This window comes from Macaca nemestrina, chromosome 12, assembly GCF_043159975.1.
Source record: "Macaca nemestrina isolate mMacNem1 chromosome 12, mMacNem.hap1, whole genome shotgun sequence".
Lineage (NCBI taxonomy): Eukaryota > Metazoa > Chordata > Mammalia > Primates > Cercopithecidae > Macaca > Macaca nemestrina.
The window spans coordinates 78,117,663-78,130,400 of record NC_092136.1 but is presented as its reverse complement, the minus strand read 5'-3'; the positions used below and the strand labels follow the sequence as shown (position 1 = coordinate 78,130,400).

General features: G+C 46.6%; 1 protein-coding gene across 24 annotated transcripts in view; it reads left to right on the top strand.

Annotated features, from left to right (window-relative positions):
* The window catches only part of LOC105468948 (teneurin transmembrane protein 4), a 3,228,145-nt gene that overhangs the window by 2,972,429 nt on the left and 242,978 nt on the right, over window positions 1–12,738 (top strand). For all 24 annotated transcript variants that reach the window (XM_071075888.1, XM_071075902.1, XM_071075903.1 and 21 more), the window contains one exon: window positions 1,133–1,388. In XM_071075888.1, coding sequence (XP_070931989.1) covers window positions 1,133–1,388 — 256 coding nt within the window. The remainder of the gene's footprint in view (window positions 1–1,132; window positions 1,389–12,738) is intronic.

Here is a 12,738-nt window from a genome sequence, read left to right as displayed (position 1 = left end):
TCCTGGCCTTTTCACCACCCCCATAATATCATCCGCTTTGAAAGACTAGGCTTTCTGTGAGCATAGCTTAGATGGATCGTGAAGATTTACCTCCACAACTTGCCTCATTTGTGGTATCACCAGAAATTGTATTCGTTTTCTTTCTTTACCAATAACACCCACTTAGCGACAAACCCTTGGGCACTTTACTTACCTGCTCCAAGTCTACATTTTTCATCTGTAAATTGGTGATGATACCTGTTGTTCTCAATAATTAAAGGGAATAAATAACGTATCTCAATGTTCTCATCTGTAAACTGGGGATAAAAGCAGTCCCTACTCTGTGGTGGTTGTGAGAATTAGCTGAATTTACACTTGTGGAAGTCTCAGAACGGGACTCTGGCACATTCAATGTGCTCAGTAAATTTTGAGTGGTTTTTAACCACCAGGCCTGGCATGGCTCACCTTATTCAAAAGTCATCTTTCTCCTTATATGGCCACCCCATCTAAAATTTTCCCACTGCCCCTACATACACAGGCCACAGTGCCCTTCCTGGCTGTATGTGCTCTTAGATTTATCACCATCTCAGTAAACTATACATTTTACTTTTAAAAACTTTGTTTCATTTACTGTGTACCGTCATATATAATCAGTGGTTCTAGAATTTTAGCATACATCAGAGTCACTTGGAGGGTTTGTAAAATCAGATTCCTGGGGCCCATCAGGGTTCATGATTCAGTCAGTCTGGGGCAGGGCTTGGGAATTTTCATCTCTAACAAATTCCCAGACGATGTTGAAGCTGCTGGTCACTGGCTACACTTTAAAAACCACGTCCTAAAAGCATGAAACAATGTGAAGTTGCTGAGATGAGTAACTAGTCTTTTGTATGTTGTCTATTGTTTTACTCCCCTACTAGAATTTAAGCTCAATGGGGACGGGAATTTTTGTCTGTTTAGTTGGTTAAGGTATCCCTAGCACCTAGAACAGTAGGTGCTCAATAAACATCTGTCGTGTAATTACTGATTGACTGCATCCATATGTATGATCTGCCGGCGGCCTCTTCTATGGTCTTGCTCAGACCTCCGTGGCTGCTTTTCCAGCCAAGGGGCAGCACCCAGCTCGCCGCTGCTGACCGCCGTGTTTGTGCCCTAGATCACCCGGGCGGCCTGCAGAACCACGCGCGGCTCCGGACACCGCCGCCTCCGCTCTCGCACACCCACACCCCCAACCAGCATCACGCAGCCTCCATTAACTCCCTGAACCGGGGCAACTTCACGCCGAGGAGCAACCCCAGCCCGGCCCCCACGGATCACTCGCTCTCCGGAGAGCCCCCCGCCAGCGGTGCCCAGGAGCCTGCCCATGCCCAGGACAACTGGCTGCTCAACAGCAACATCCCCCTGGAGACCAGGTGCGCGACCGGCAGGGCGGGCGAGGCTGGGAGGGGCGGGCAGCCGGGGCCTGGACCAAGGTCTTTGGCTGGCGGGGCCGTTCAGTGTCCCCAGATAATGCTGGCCAGAGGAGCTGGGGTTGGGTGCACGGTTTAGGGATGTAGTTCTCTGACTGTCAGCATGGTCTTTGGAACCCAAGAGACCCAAGGTCCAGTGCTAGCCTACTGCTCACCAAAGGTGTGACCTTGGCCAAGTTGCTAGATACCCCCCGCACCAACCCCTTGCCTCTCTTCCCTTGTCTACACAATGGCCATGAAGTTTGCGGGGCAGAACTGTTAAAGGAGATGAAGAGCTAACCTGTGAACAAGGCTTGCACAGGCGTGTGACCTACAGCAGGTTCTCAGTCTGATTTTACTCGGGCCCTCATCTTTGCCTTTCCCTACATGATTCTACCACCCAATGCCTAGTATCAGACTTGCCTGGCCTGGCGTCGGCACTCAGCTACGTCAGTCTCCCCACCTCTCCTCCTTCCCTGCTGTGCTACCACCTTTACACCCAAAGCCCTAATAACCCCTAGCATGTATACATCAACTTTGGGTTACAAGGGCTTTCCTATGTGTGACATTATGTAATCCTTATACCTCTGTGAAGTGGCTATTAGGATGATCATCCCCATTTGGGAATTTGGAAGCTGAGAATCAGAGAGGGTCCATCACTAGCTCACTTCACACAAGTGATTGAGGCACAGCTAAGACTTGAACTCAGGTTGCCTGACTCCCTGTCCAGTGCTGCTTCACCTACACCCCAGCTGCCTTCTCTCGGTCTCTGCTGGCTGGGAGCCCTCCACCCTATTCCTTCTTCCAGCTTTGTTGGGCAGTGATTTCGTCAGCTCGGGGACATCAGTCTGCTTGCCTGTAGCTGTTCTCCTTCCCTCTGCTTACACACTGTTTTTCCAAAATGGAATTTGTTTATGATTATAAAAGCCATACAAGCTCACCAAGAAAATGCAGAGAATTATAAAGACAAAAATTAAGATTGACCCATAATCCTACCCCTCTGAGGTAAGCACTGTTGAGTTTGGGGGCATAGCCTCTCCCTTTCTCTAAACTGTAGATGAAGCGTCCCAGGCTGGCAAAACTGGAACCACTTTATCTTCTACCCTATTTCCTAAAGTAGTGGGAAACATAGATTTTATTTCCTCAAACTCCTGTTCTTTATCTGTGAAAAGAGCAAAGTTCATCCCAGATTTAAGGAAGTAAAATTAACCTGCATGTGGAAAGTGTGGACATGTGACTGCCTAGCACACAACTATGGTAACGGCACATCGAACTTGTAGAGGCCAGTGAGAGAAAATGAACATTGTTTGTACCATTTTACTCCTCTAGAATTGTTTTTCCAAAAGCAAAATTCTTAGAGATACAGCCCAACCAGCTTCCCCGCTCCCATCTCCAGTCTCTTAATTTATATTATTTCTGTTGACATCCTTTAAAATCGTGTGTGATTTTTCCCTGCGTGCCTCCTTTGTGCTCATCAGTAACATAGTAGGATAATTGTGTGTCAGCCTGCCCAGGGTAGCTTAATCAGATCTCCATTATTTCCAATGTGCTCGTTGAAAGACCGAACATGACTGGAAGAAGCTAGCCACTAATCAATGGTTCTGATGCTCTGCATGGACCACAGTCACCACTCCCTCTGCTTGGATGTTCATCTTTCCCACTTAGGATCACGTTAGAACTTCCTACTCTGAGTTTCCAGGTTTTTCAAGGAAAAGAAGATAGAGGATGAGCAGCAAGGCAGTTTTCCTAATGGTTAGTGTGAGTTGCAAAGGTGGTCCCAGCTCATGTCTCCTGTCTTTCTGTGCTCACCTGCCTTTCTGATGCTCTATCCTCCCATACCCATTGCTCAAAACACATGCAGCTTTTTCTTTTTATTTATACTTTATTACTCAAATAAGAAATGTTCATTGCAAAACAGCTACACACTGAAATAAGAAGAAAGGAAAATCATTTATATTTGTCACCAAAAGTAACCATTGTTAACATGTAGGTATATACTCACATAACACCATTTTATATACATCTATACACATATATAACATTATTTATGATATATATTATTATATCATATATATTTAATATTCAGTATATGTATGTGCATGTACATATATTTCCCCCAGTGCCAGGCCCTTTCATGCCTTTGCACAGAGTCTTGTACAGCTCTGCCAGAGTCACTCACCTTCTCACTTTGTGGTCTATCCAATCCTACTTATTCTTGAAGCCCCGGTTGAAATGTTTGAGGAAGTCTTCCTCTGTGATCCCAGAGTTCTGTGCATCCAAGGATGGCCTAAAGCCAGAAGAGGTGCTTAATACAGTGAATACACAATCAGAATTCTAGATCTTAATGCTGACTGTAACTGATTGAGGGCACAAAACTAACAAGGCACAGTTTAGGAGGGATCAGCGTCAAGTCTGGCAGATAGAATCACAAGCTGACCAGCTTGGCAAGGTGGACAGAATATGGCCTTCAAAGTCAGAGGGACCTTCATACCTGCCTTGGCTTTAACCCTTACTAGCTGGGCAAGTTCCCTAACATCCCTGAACCTTGATTCCCTCATCTATGAATTCGTGCCTCTCAAAGAGGTTGGGAGGAAGTAAACGAGATGTATAAGAAGCACACAGCAAAGTGCCTAGCATTTAAAAACCACACTATAAAAGCTATTTCCCATTTTTTCATATACATCTTCTCTCCATATCCACCCTGTGAATAAAAATGTCATTCAAAAAGCGTTTCTTGAGCTCCTACTCGCCCCAGAGGAGTTGAGGGGAAATAGTAGGTTCTACCTCTTCTCTACTTCGAAGAAGTAAGTTTGGCCTGATGTTCTGAGGGCACAAGTGATGGCCCATTCACCATAGTAAGTTTGAAGCACAGGTTTTAGGGTCAGACATACCCTATCCTCAGAAACCTCACTCTAGGGCTCACTAGCTATGGACCAAGACCTTCAATTTCATCTCTAAATTTGAGAAAATAAAGGTCACTTTCTGCTATGATTATCTGTTGCTGCACAACAAACAAATGACTCCAAAATTTAGTGGCTTTGGAAACATCCAGTTGATTATACTTCACAGTGTGAGTCAAGAGTTTAGGAAGGGCTCAGCTAGGCTATTCATCCACTCCACATCATATTGACAGGGGTCCACTGGTGGTATTCAGCTGGCAACTGGACTCATTTGAAGGATCCAAGATGACTTCACTCACGTAATTGACACCTTGTGGAGGGATGGCTGGAAATCCGGGCTTGGCAGTACCCTTCTGTCTCTGTCCATTTAGTGTTGCTATAAAGGAATACCTGAGGGTAGGTAATTTATAAAGAAAAAGGATTTATTTGGCTCACAGTTCTGCAGACTGTACAAGAAGCATGACACCAGCATCTGCTTCTGGTGAGAGCCTCAGGCTGCTTCCACTTATGGCAGAAAGCAAAGGGGAGCCAGTGTATGCAGAGATCACATGGCAACAGAGAGAGGGGTGGGGAGGTGCCAGGCTCTTTTAAACAACCAGCTGTGGAGGGAACTAGTAAGAATGAGAACTTGATCTCCTCCCAAGGAGGGCTTTAATTTATTCATGCGGGATCCACCCTCATGACCAAAACACCTCCCATTAGGCCCCACCTCTAACATTGGGTATCAATCTTTCTTTCTTTCTTTCTTTCTTTCTTTCTTTCTTTCTTTCTTTCTTTCTTTCTTTCTTTTTTTTCCTTTTCGAGACAGATTGCAGTGGCATGATCCTGACACACTGCAGCCTCAACCTCCTAGGCTCAAGCAGTCCTCCCACCTCAGCCTCCCAAGTAGCTGGGACTATAGGCATGTGCCACTCCCATGCCCAGCTGATTTTGTTTATTTTTTGTAGAGATCAGGATGGTCTTGAACTCCTGTGCACAAGCAATCCTCCTGCCTTGGCCTCCCAAAGTGCTGGTTCTACAGGTGTGAGTTACCGTGCCCAACTGGGTATCAAATTTTAACATGAGCTTTGGGGGGACAAACATCCAAACTATAGCATCCTCTCCCTCTAAGGGCCTCTCCACATAGGCTTCCTATCAGGGTAATTGTGCTTCATACTCAGTGGCTCAGGGCTCCGAGGCACTGAGACAGGAGCTATTGATGCTTTTAAGGCTTGGCCTGAAAGTACTATAGTGTCACTTCCACCATATTCTGTTGATCAAAGCAGTCATGAGTTGGCCAGCTTCAAGAGGAGGAGAAACCGACCCCACTTATCAGTGGAAGAAGTGTCTAAGAATTTGTGGCCATCTTTAATCCACCACACCACCTCATAAGGCTATTGTAACAAACATGTTAAGATAATGTCTGAAAATGTCTTAACATACAGAAAATGCTCAACTACTTATTATGTAGTTTTTTATTATTCAATAAATATTCACTGAGTGTCTACTATGTGTCTACCAGGTAAGACATTTCAGATAACAGACTCTTAGAATAAGTGCTATGACAGAGAAAAGCACAGGGAATATGCTACTTTTAATTGCCCTGAAATCCCCAGCGCACAACACAGGGCTTGCCACAACATGGTAGCTGCTTAGTAATTATTAACACAGGTGAAATAAATGAATGAATACATATACTTAACTGAGACTTGAGTGGGGAGAAAGGAAGGCTTCCTGGTAGACCTGGTACAGCATGACCGAGAACAAGCAGTCTCCCAGGCAGAGGAAGGGAGGAAAGGAGGGCCTGAGAGGGCACAGTCTGAGCAGAGGCCTAGCAGCCCAACAGAGCAGGGCCTGGTTGAGATAGTTGTCCTAAACAGCTTTTGCCAGGCCCCACCAGAATGGGAGCCTCTTGATACCAGAGAAATAGTCACGGGCCCTTCCCTGATTGTCAAACTCAGTCTGTATCGAGAGTCTAGAATTAATGGCTGAGTAAATACTATAACGGCTGGTAGAATGACCAAGAGGGATATAGATTTCATGCTGGCAGGAAAAGAAAGGCTAGCAGAAGGATGAAGAAGAGAGAGGGCTTTGGTAGATGTGCTCCTTTCTCTGCACCCACCATACTTCTGGCAGTATCCAAGGTTAACTGACTCCCCCAGTGAGGAGCCTGGGCCTACCTGTGCTCCCTTTGAGCTGGGGTAAGATGTTGCGGTAAGCTTCTACAGGTGCATCTGTGATCCATTCTGGAGGGAGCCATATGTTTAGGGTCCCCCAAACTCTGATCTACTTCTTTTGCACTCTGCAGCATCAGACTCTTAATTGATTTCACAGGGACTGTCTGATTAATAACCCATCAGGCTCCTGTCGGGTGAGGGGAAGTCAGAGCAGAAGGCTGCCAGACCTTGGCTCCAGCTCACTCATCTCATCTCAAGCCTGGTAGGGAAGCCTGGGGCCCATTTTGTGGTCACACTGAATTTGGGGAACAGCCCTGCCCACCTTCAGGAATGGGGCCCCCTGGTGGTGTCCAGACCAGCCCTAGTGTTGTTCCCAGAATGGCACACACAGTGCTTTCTGGCAGGCCAGATCAGCCCCAGAGCATTGCAAAGAATTGGGATATAAAGTCTTCCTTGTCATTCAGTGATTCAGTCACATACATGCAGAAGACACAGCCAACTGTTATTAAGAAGCTCGCAGTCTTGTGAGGGAGACAGACCCATAAATAAATGAGGACAAGTACCATGACTGATGTTGTGACAGAGGGAGTCCTCTGAGCAGAGAGGAGGGCATGATTCCCTCTGCTTGGAAGCAGCAGTAGAGAGAGCCCTTACTGGGAACAGCCAGGTGCTGTTCTAAGTTCTTGGCACATGTTAACTTCAATCTTCACAGCTATTCCATAAGGTGGGTGTTGGGGATCCCCAGGCCCCCGCCCCCAGGTTTGATGATTTGCTAGTGGGACTCACAAGACTCAACACGTAGTTGAGTATAGGTGTCATACTCACAGCCCTGGTTTATCACAGTGAAAGGCAGCAAAGCAGAATCAGCAAAGGGAAAAGAAGCCTAGGGTAGAGTCTGGGGCAAACCAGGCACAAGGTTCCGGGGCCCTCTCTCAATGGAGTCACACAGGACGCACTTCATTCCCCCAGCTACAGGTTGTGACAACGTGTGAAATGTTGCCAATCAGGGAGGCTTATTAAAGCCTCAGCTCCAGGGGTTTTTTACTGGGGGTTGCTCATGTTGACACCGCCTGCCTGGCAAGTACCTGGACTCTAGACTCCCCAAAGAAAAGCAGTTATTCATCGTAATTGTTGAGGCACAGTGAGCCAGCCACTCTCGTCAGTTAATGGTGGCAACTCTCCTGAAACCTGAGTTCCCAGATGCCAGTCCAGAGCTACTGTTATAAGAAGGCCTTGCAAAAGATAGCAGTCAGGGCTGCTGTCTTCACTCTTCTGCGCATGTAGGTAGTCATAGTCTCATCCCCATTTTAGAGATGAAGAATCTGAAGCACAGACAAGTTAAATAACTTGCCTCAGGTCCCACAGCCGGTAAGTGGCAGGACCAGGGCCAATGCCCAGGCTGGCCGCCTCCAGGGCCCACACACCTAACCACTATTCAGCGCCATCTTCCTGATTGTTCAAAGTAGCTTCTCCAGGCATAAATTAGTAGGAGTTTGCAGGGGAGAAAGGAATTCTTAGCTGAGAGATAGGCACAGAGCCAGGAGAGAGCTTGGCATTTTGGAGAGATGGCAAGTAGCTGGGACAAGTGGGAGCACAGGGAGTCTCTTAGGATGAGAGTAAATGGAGGATCTTGGGCTACACGAAAAGGAGGTTGTACTTTTCCCTGTGGGCCTGGAGGCTGGAGTGGTCGACATGAGGGTGAATAGCTAGCAACATCTTTTAAATCAGGAGGTGCCATTATGGGATTGGCCTTTTAGAAGGATGACCATGGCTTGGAAGACCTGGTGCTTGGTTCATTGTTTTGCCATTCATTTGTTCAACTGCCAGCCCCTTCACTAACTCTGTGTGATCTTGGCTGAGTCACTAACCCCCTGCACACCTTGAGGTCTCAGCTACAGAATATGGAGTGTGATCCCTGCCTGTCCTGCCCCAGTAGGTTGTTGTGAGAATCAGATGCAATTATGTCTGTCCCAGGGCTTTGTGCGTGGAAACATGGCCCAGGACAGCGGGCTTACTGTGAGAGGGTGAACTGTTGAACAGGGCAGTCCTGAGGAACTACTGGCCTCTGCAGCTTCCTGGCTACTTCCTTCCCAAAAGCCCTTTGTTCTGCCCTTGAGAGGTGAGCTCAGCCTGCCTTAAGTCAGGAGGGACTGGGAGCCCCTCCTACAGGCAGTTCAGGGGCTACTCCAAGACCTCACCACATGCTTAGAGGGAACCAGTCCATCTCCTCCTTAAGAACAGCACACCACTTAGCTGAAGGTTCCTCTCCAAGTACTCAGGAACCTCTTTCCTGAGAGGCAGCTCAGGGCTGTGAGACCAGAGAGATCTGGTTTAAATCCCCTCTTCACCTTATCTTTGCTGTATGCTGGGCACTTAACCTTTCTGGGCCTTAGTTTCCATATATGTAAAATGAGGTAAAAGCAGCCACCAGTGTGAGGGTCAAGTGAATCAGGTGCCCATACTTGAGTTCTCAGCAATCGTGAGCAGGAGACCCTGCAGGACTATGACCCAAAGTGGGCTCTGCAGCTTAGGGTCCCCATCAGGAAAGGTGGGTATTTGTTTCTCAGAAGAACTAGATGCTGAGAGTCTTGGGGAGTGGATGGATAGGAGATTTGGGGGAAGTTCCTTTAACTGGAAGTCAGGGCACCTAGGTTTTAGTTTCAGCTCTGCCACTGACTTGCTTTGGTATGGGTATGGGGGCAGGGCACATGTCTCTCTGGGCCTTAGTTTCCTCATCAATTTGACCTAGAACTAAGTTTAAAAGTACAGAACAAGACTATTTCAAGGCAGTAGTAGCATTCTGAATAGCCAGAGCTTTCTTTTTCTTTTGTTTTTTTTTTAAGGCCGAGTCTCATTGGCCCAGGCTGGAGTGCAGAGGCACAGTTACGGCTTATGGCAGCCTCAACCTCCCTGGGCTCAGGTGATCCTCCCACCTCAGCCTCCCCAGTAGCTGGTACTACAGGCACATGGCACCATGCCTGGCTAGTTTTTGAATTTTTTTCTAGAGGTGGGATTTTGCCATGCTGCGCAGGCTGATCTCGAACTTCTGCACTCCAGCCATCCACCTGCCTCAGCCTCTCAAAGTGCTGGGATTACAAGTGTAAGCCACTGCACCTGGCCAGTAGCCAACATTTTCAGCAAGTTCTCATGTCTCCCCAAATTCCAGAGGGATCTAAATAATTAATATGCACATTAGCATGAGTGTGGAAGCTCTTTCAGGAGACTGGTGTACCCTCTTTCTCTAGAAATCCTTTACTCTGTTGCATCACCTCTTCCCCTCTCCTAACAGATCCATACTTTTAGAAGATAATTATCCAGTCTCTCTCTTTTTAAAAATAACTGTTTCTTTTTAAATTATAAAAGTTAAAATAAGAATCACTGTTTTTCCAGTCACTTGAAAATCCCTACTGTTAACATTTTGATCTTTATCCTTTATGTCTTTTTCTGTGAATGTATTTCTTTTCTGTGAATATATATATATATATATATATATATATATATATATATATATTTTTTTTTTTTTTTTTTTTTTTGAGGCAGAGTCTCCCTCTGTTGCCCAGGCTGGAGTGCAGTGGCACGATCTCAGCTCACTGCAACCTCCACCTCCCTGGTTCATGACATTCTCCTGCCTCAGCCTCCCAAGTAACTGGGACTACAGGCACCCACCACCGCTCCCAGCTAATTTTGTGTAAATTTAGTTGAGATGGGGTTTCACCGTGTTAGCCATGATAGTCTCGATCTCCTGACCTCATGATCCACCCATCTTGGCCTCCCAAAGTGCTAGGATTACAGGTGTGAGCCACTGTACCCGGCTCTGTGAATGTATTTCTTTGTTTATTTCTGATGGTTTTAAGGTATAGATTTGACTCTATATCTTAAAACGGGGTCTGAGCCTTCTGACTCAAGCCAGACTCCCAGGTCTTCTAGGGAGCATGCCATGTAGCCAGCCTCAGGTCCCGGGGGGCGGCAGGAGCTCTTCCTTGGACCTGCTCATGCTGTAGAGAGAGTGGACAGTTCCCTCCTGAAATGCAGGAATGGAGGAAACAATCATAGAATGCCATCTGCTGCCATCTTCAATGAAGCACTGACTGTGTGCCTGCTGTATGCCGGCATGCTTCCCTTTGTGTATCCTGAATTCAGCAGTATTCAGCACACATTTATTGAGTGCCTGCTACCATGTACCAGATATTCCTCTAGACTCTGGGCACATAGCAGTGAACAAGACAGATAAGATTTCTGCCCTGTGGAACTTAAAATGCATTAGGAAAAGCACAATAATCAGATAAGCATATATATATTGGATATATGTGTGTGTGTTTATCGCTTCCTAATCACTTCCTGGCCCCTTGCACTGTCATTGCTTTATTTTTCTTCAGAAAGAGAGAGAGAGAGGAGTGTGTGTGTGTGTGAAGTCCTGTGATGAAAAATCAGTACAAGGGGCCAGGGAATGATTGGGAAGAGTAGGCTGGGAGCTATTTTAGTTAGGGTAAGAAGGTAATAGTTGATGAGGGGAGGAGGGAGGTTATATTCCATGAAGATATTTTCAGGAGGGTTCTGATTCATAGAGACAGTTGAGGGAGGCAGAGGAAAGCCAAGGTTTAGCTTGTTTAAGAAACAGCAAGGAGACCAGTGTACCTGTAGCACAGAAAATGAGGTTTGAGAAGAACTAAAGGCCAGATCTTACAGGAGCTTGTGGGCCCTGGCAAGGACTATGGTTTATTCTAAAATGCTTATGAAGCCATTGGAGGTTTGAGAGCAGAGAAGTGATATGATCCAAATTACGCTTAGGGTTTTGTAAAATGAACAATTATCCCCTTCTATGGATACTTAGAGAGACTGGGTCACCTGCCCAGGGGCAGTGAATGATGGTTATGGGACCTGAACCTAGATCTGTCTGGCCTCAGGGCCTGTATGCCTCCCACGGGGCCACCAGGCCTCCCATCAGCAGGGCTCTCAGCCTGGAGATGGAAATGGAGCCACTCTGAGGGACTTCCACACCCCTAAAGCTCCTCCCAGGCACTGGGGAAGACTTGAGGGGCTTGTGTTCAGTGCTTCACAACTCACCAAAAGAGGAGGTCCCCACCACCACTGCTGTACTCAGCACTCCACCTGCAAATAGTGTTGCCATGTGCTTCCACTGTCCCAAGGGATGTTAACGAAAGGGGATTTCCAGATAGTACTTACAGCGCCTCCTCGTTTTGGTCTTTGAGGCTGACCAGGGGCAGTAGCCACAAAGCTGTGCAGAGTGAGACAGGGTTATAAAGTGGAGAGGGACTGAGTTCTGGGGTCAGATAACCCCAGGCTCCAACTCGGCTCTCCACTTGTTTATGATATGATCTTAGAAAAGTTGCTTCTACAAGCTTTGCTTTGCCAATCTACAAAATAGAGATGAAAGTGCTGACTTCATAGGGTTATTGTGAGGAATAAGATTTAAATTAGATAATTGCAGAGCTTCTGGAACAATAAATAATATGTGGTAGATATAGGGTAGGTAGTAACTATTATATTTAGCATTAGTACTCCTATAGTATTTGTATAGCCCTTAATACTTCTTCCACCATTATCTCAGCTGATGCATATAACAACTTTGTGAGTTTAGTATTGTAATCCCTTTTTACATGAAGGAAGTAAGATAAAGAAAGGTTAAGGGCTATACCTAAAGTTGCACAGCAAGAGAGTGGCATAAAAGGGTCTTGAATTTGGGAATACTGGCTCTAAGACCTGGTCAAAGTCAGAAAGAAGGTCCTTGGCAGGGCTGGGTCCAAAGTTAGTTTTCTGCAGTCCGTCCCTTTCTTGGGTGCATGAAACAGGCTGAAGCCACCACTGGATTGTTACAAATGATTCACCACAGAGTCTGAAAGTGAGGTGACAGCAGTCCCGAAATGATCAGGAGACAGGCTCCAGCCTACTCAAGTGAATCATGTCACTCAGCAGACCTGGTTGAGACCAAAAAGGGCAAGTATGTCTATCTTCATTCTGGGTTAGAAATAGGTAAAGTCACAAAATGCTGTGCACTTGGGGAACAGAGAGCATCCTCCTTTGTCTTCGGTGGAGCTCCATCTTTGCTAACCAGTCATCACCCAGGTCCCCGCACAGCTAGAGGACCATGATCCTCTGACCATGGTCAGCATTAACCTGGGGGCCTGGGAGAAATACAGATCCTCAGGCCCCACCCGACCTGCTGACTGAATCTCTAGGGATGGGCCTCAGCAATGCTTAGCTCTCCAGAAAGTTGGAGAACTGTGGCTTTAGAAGACA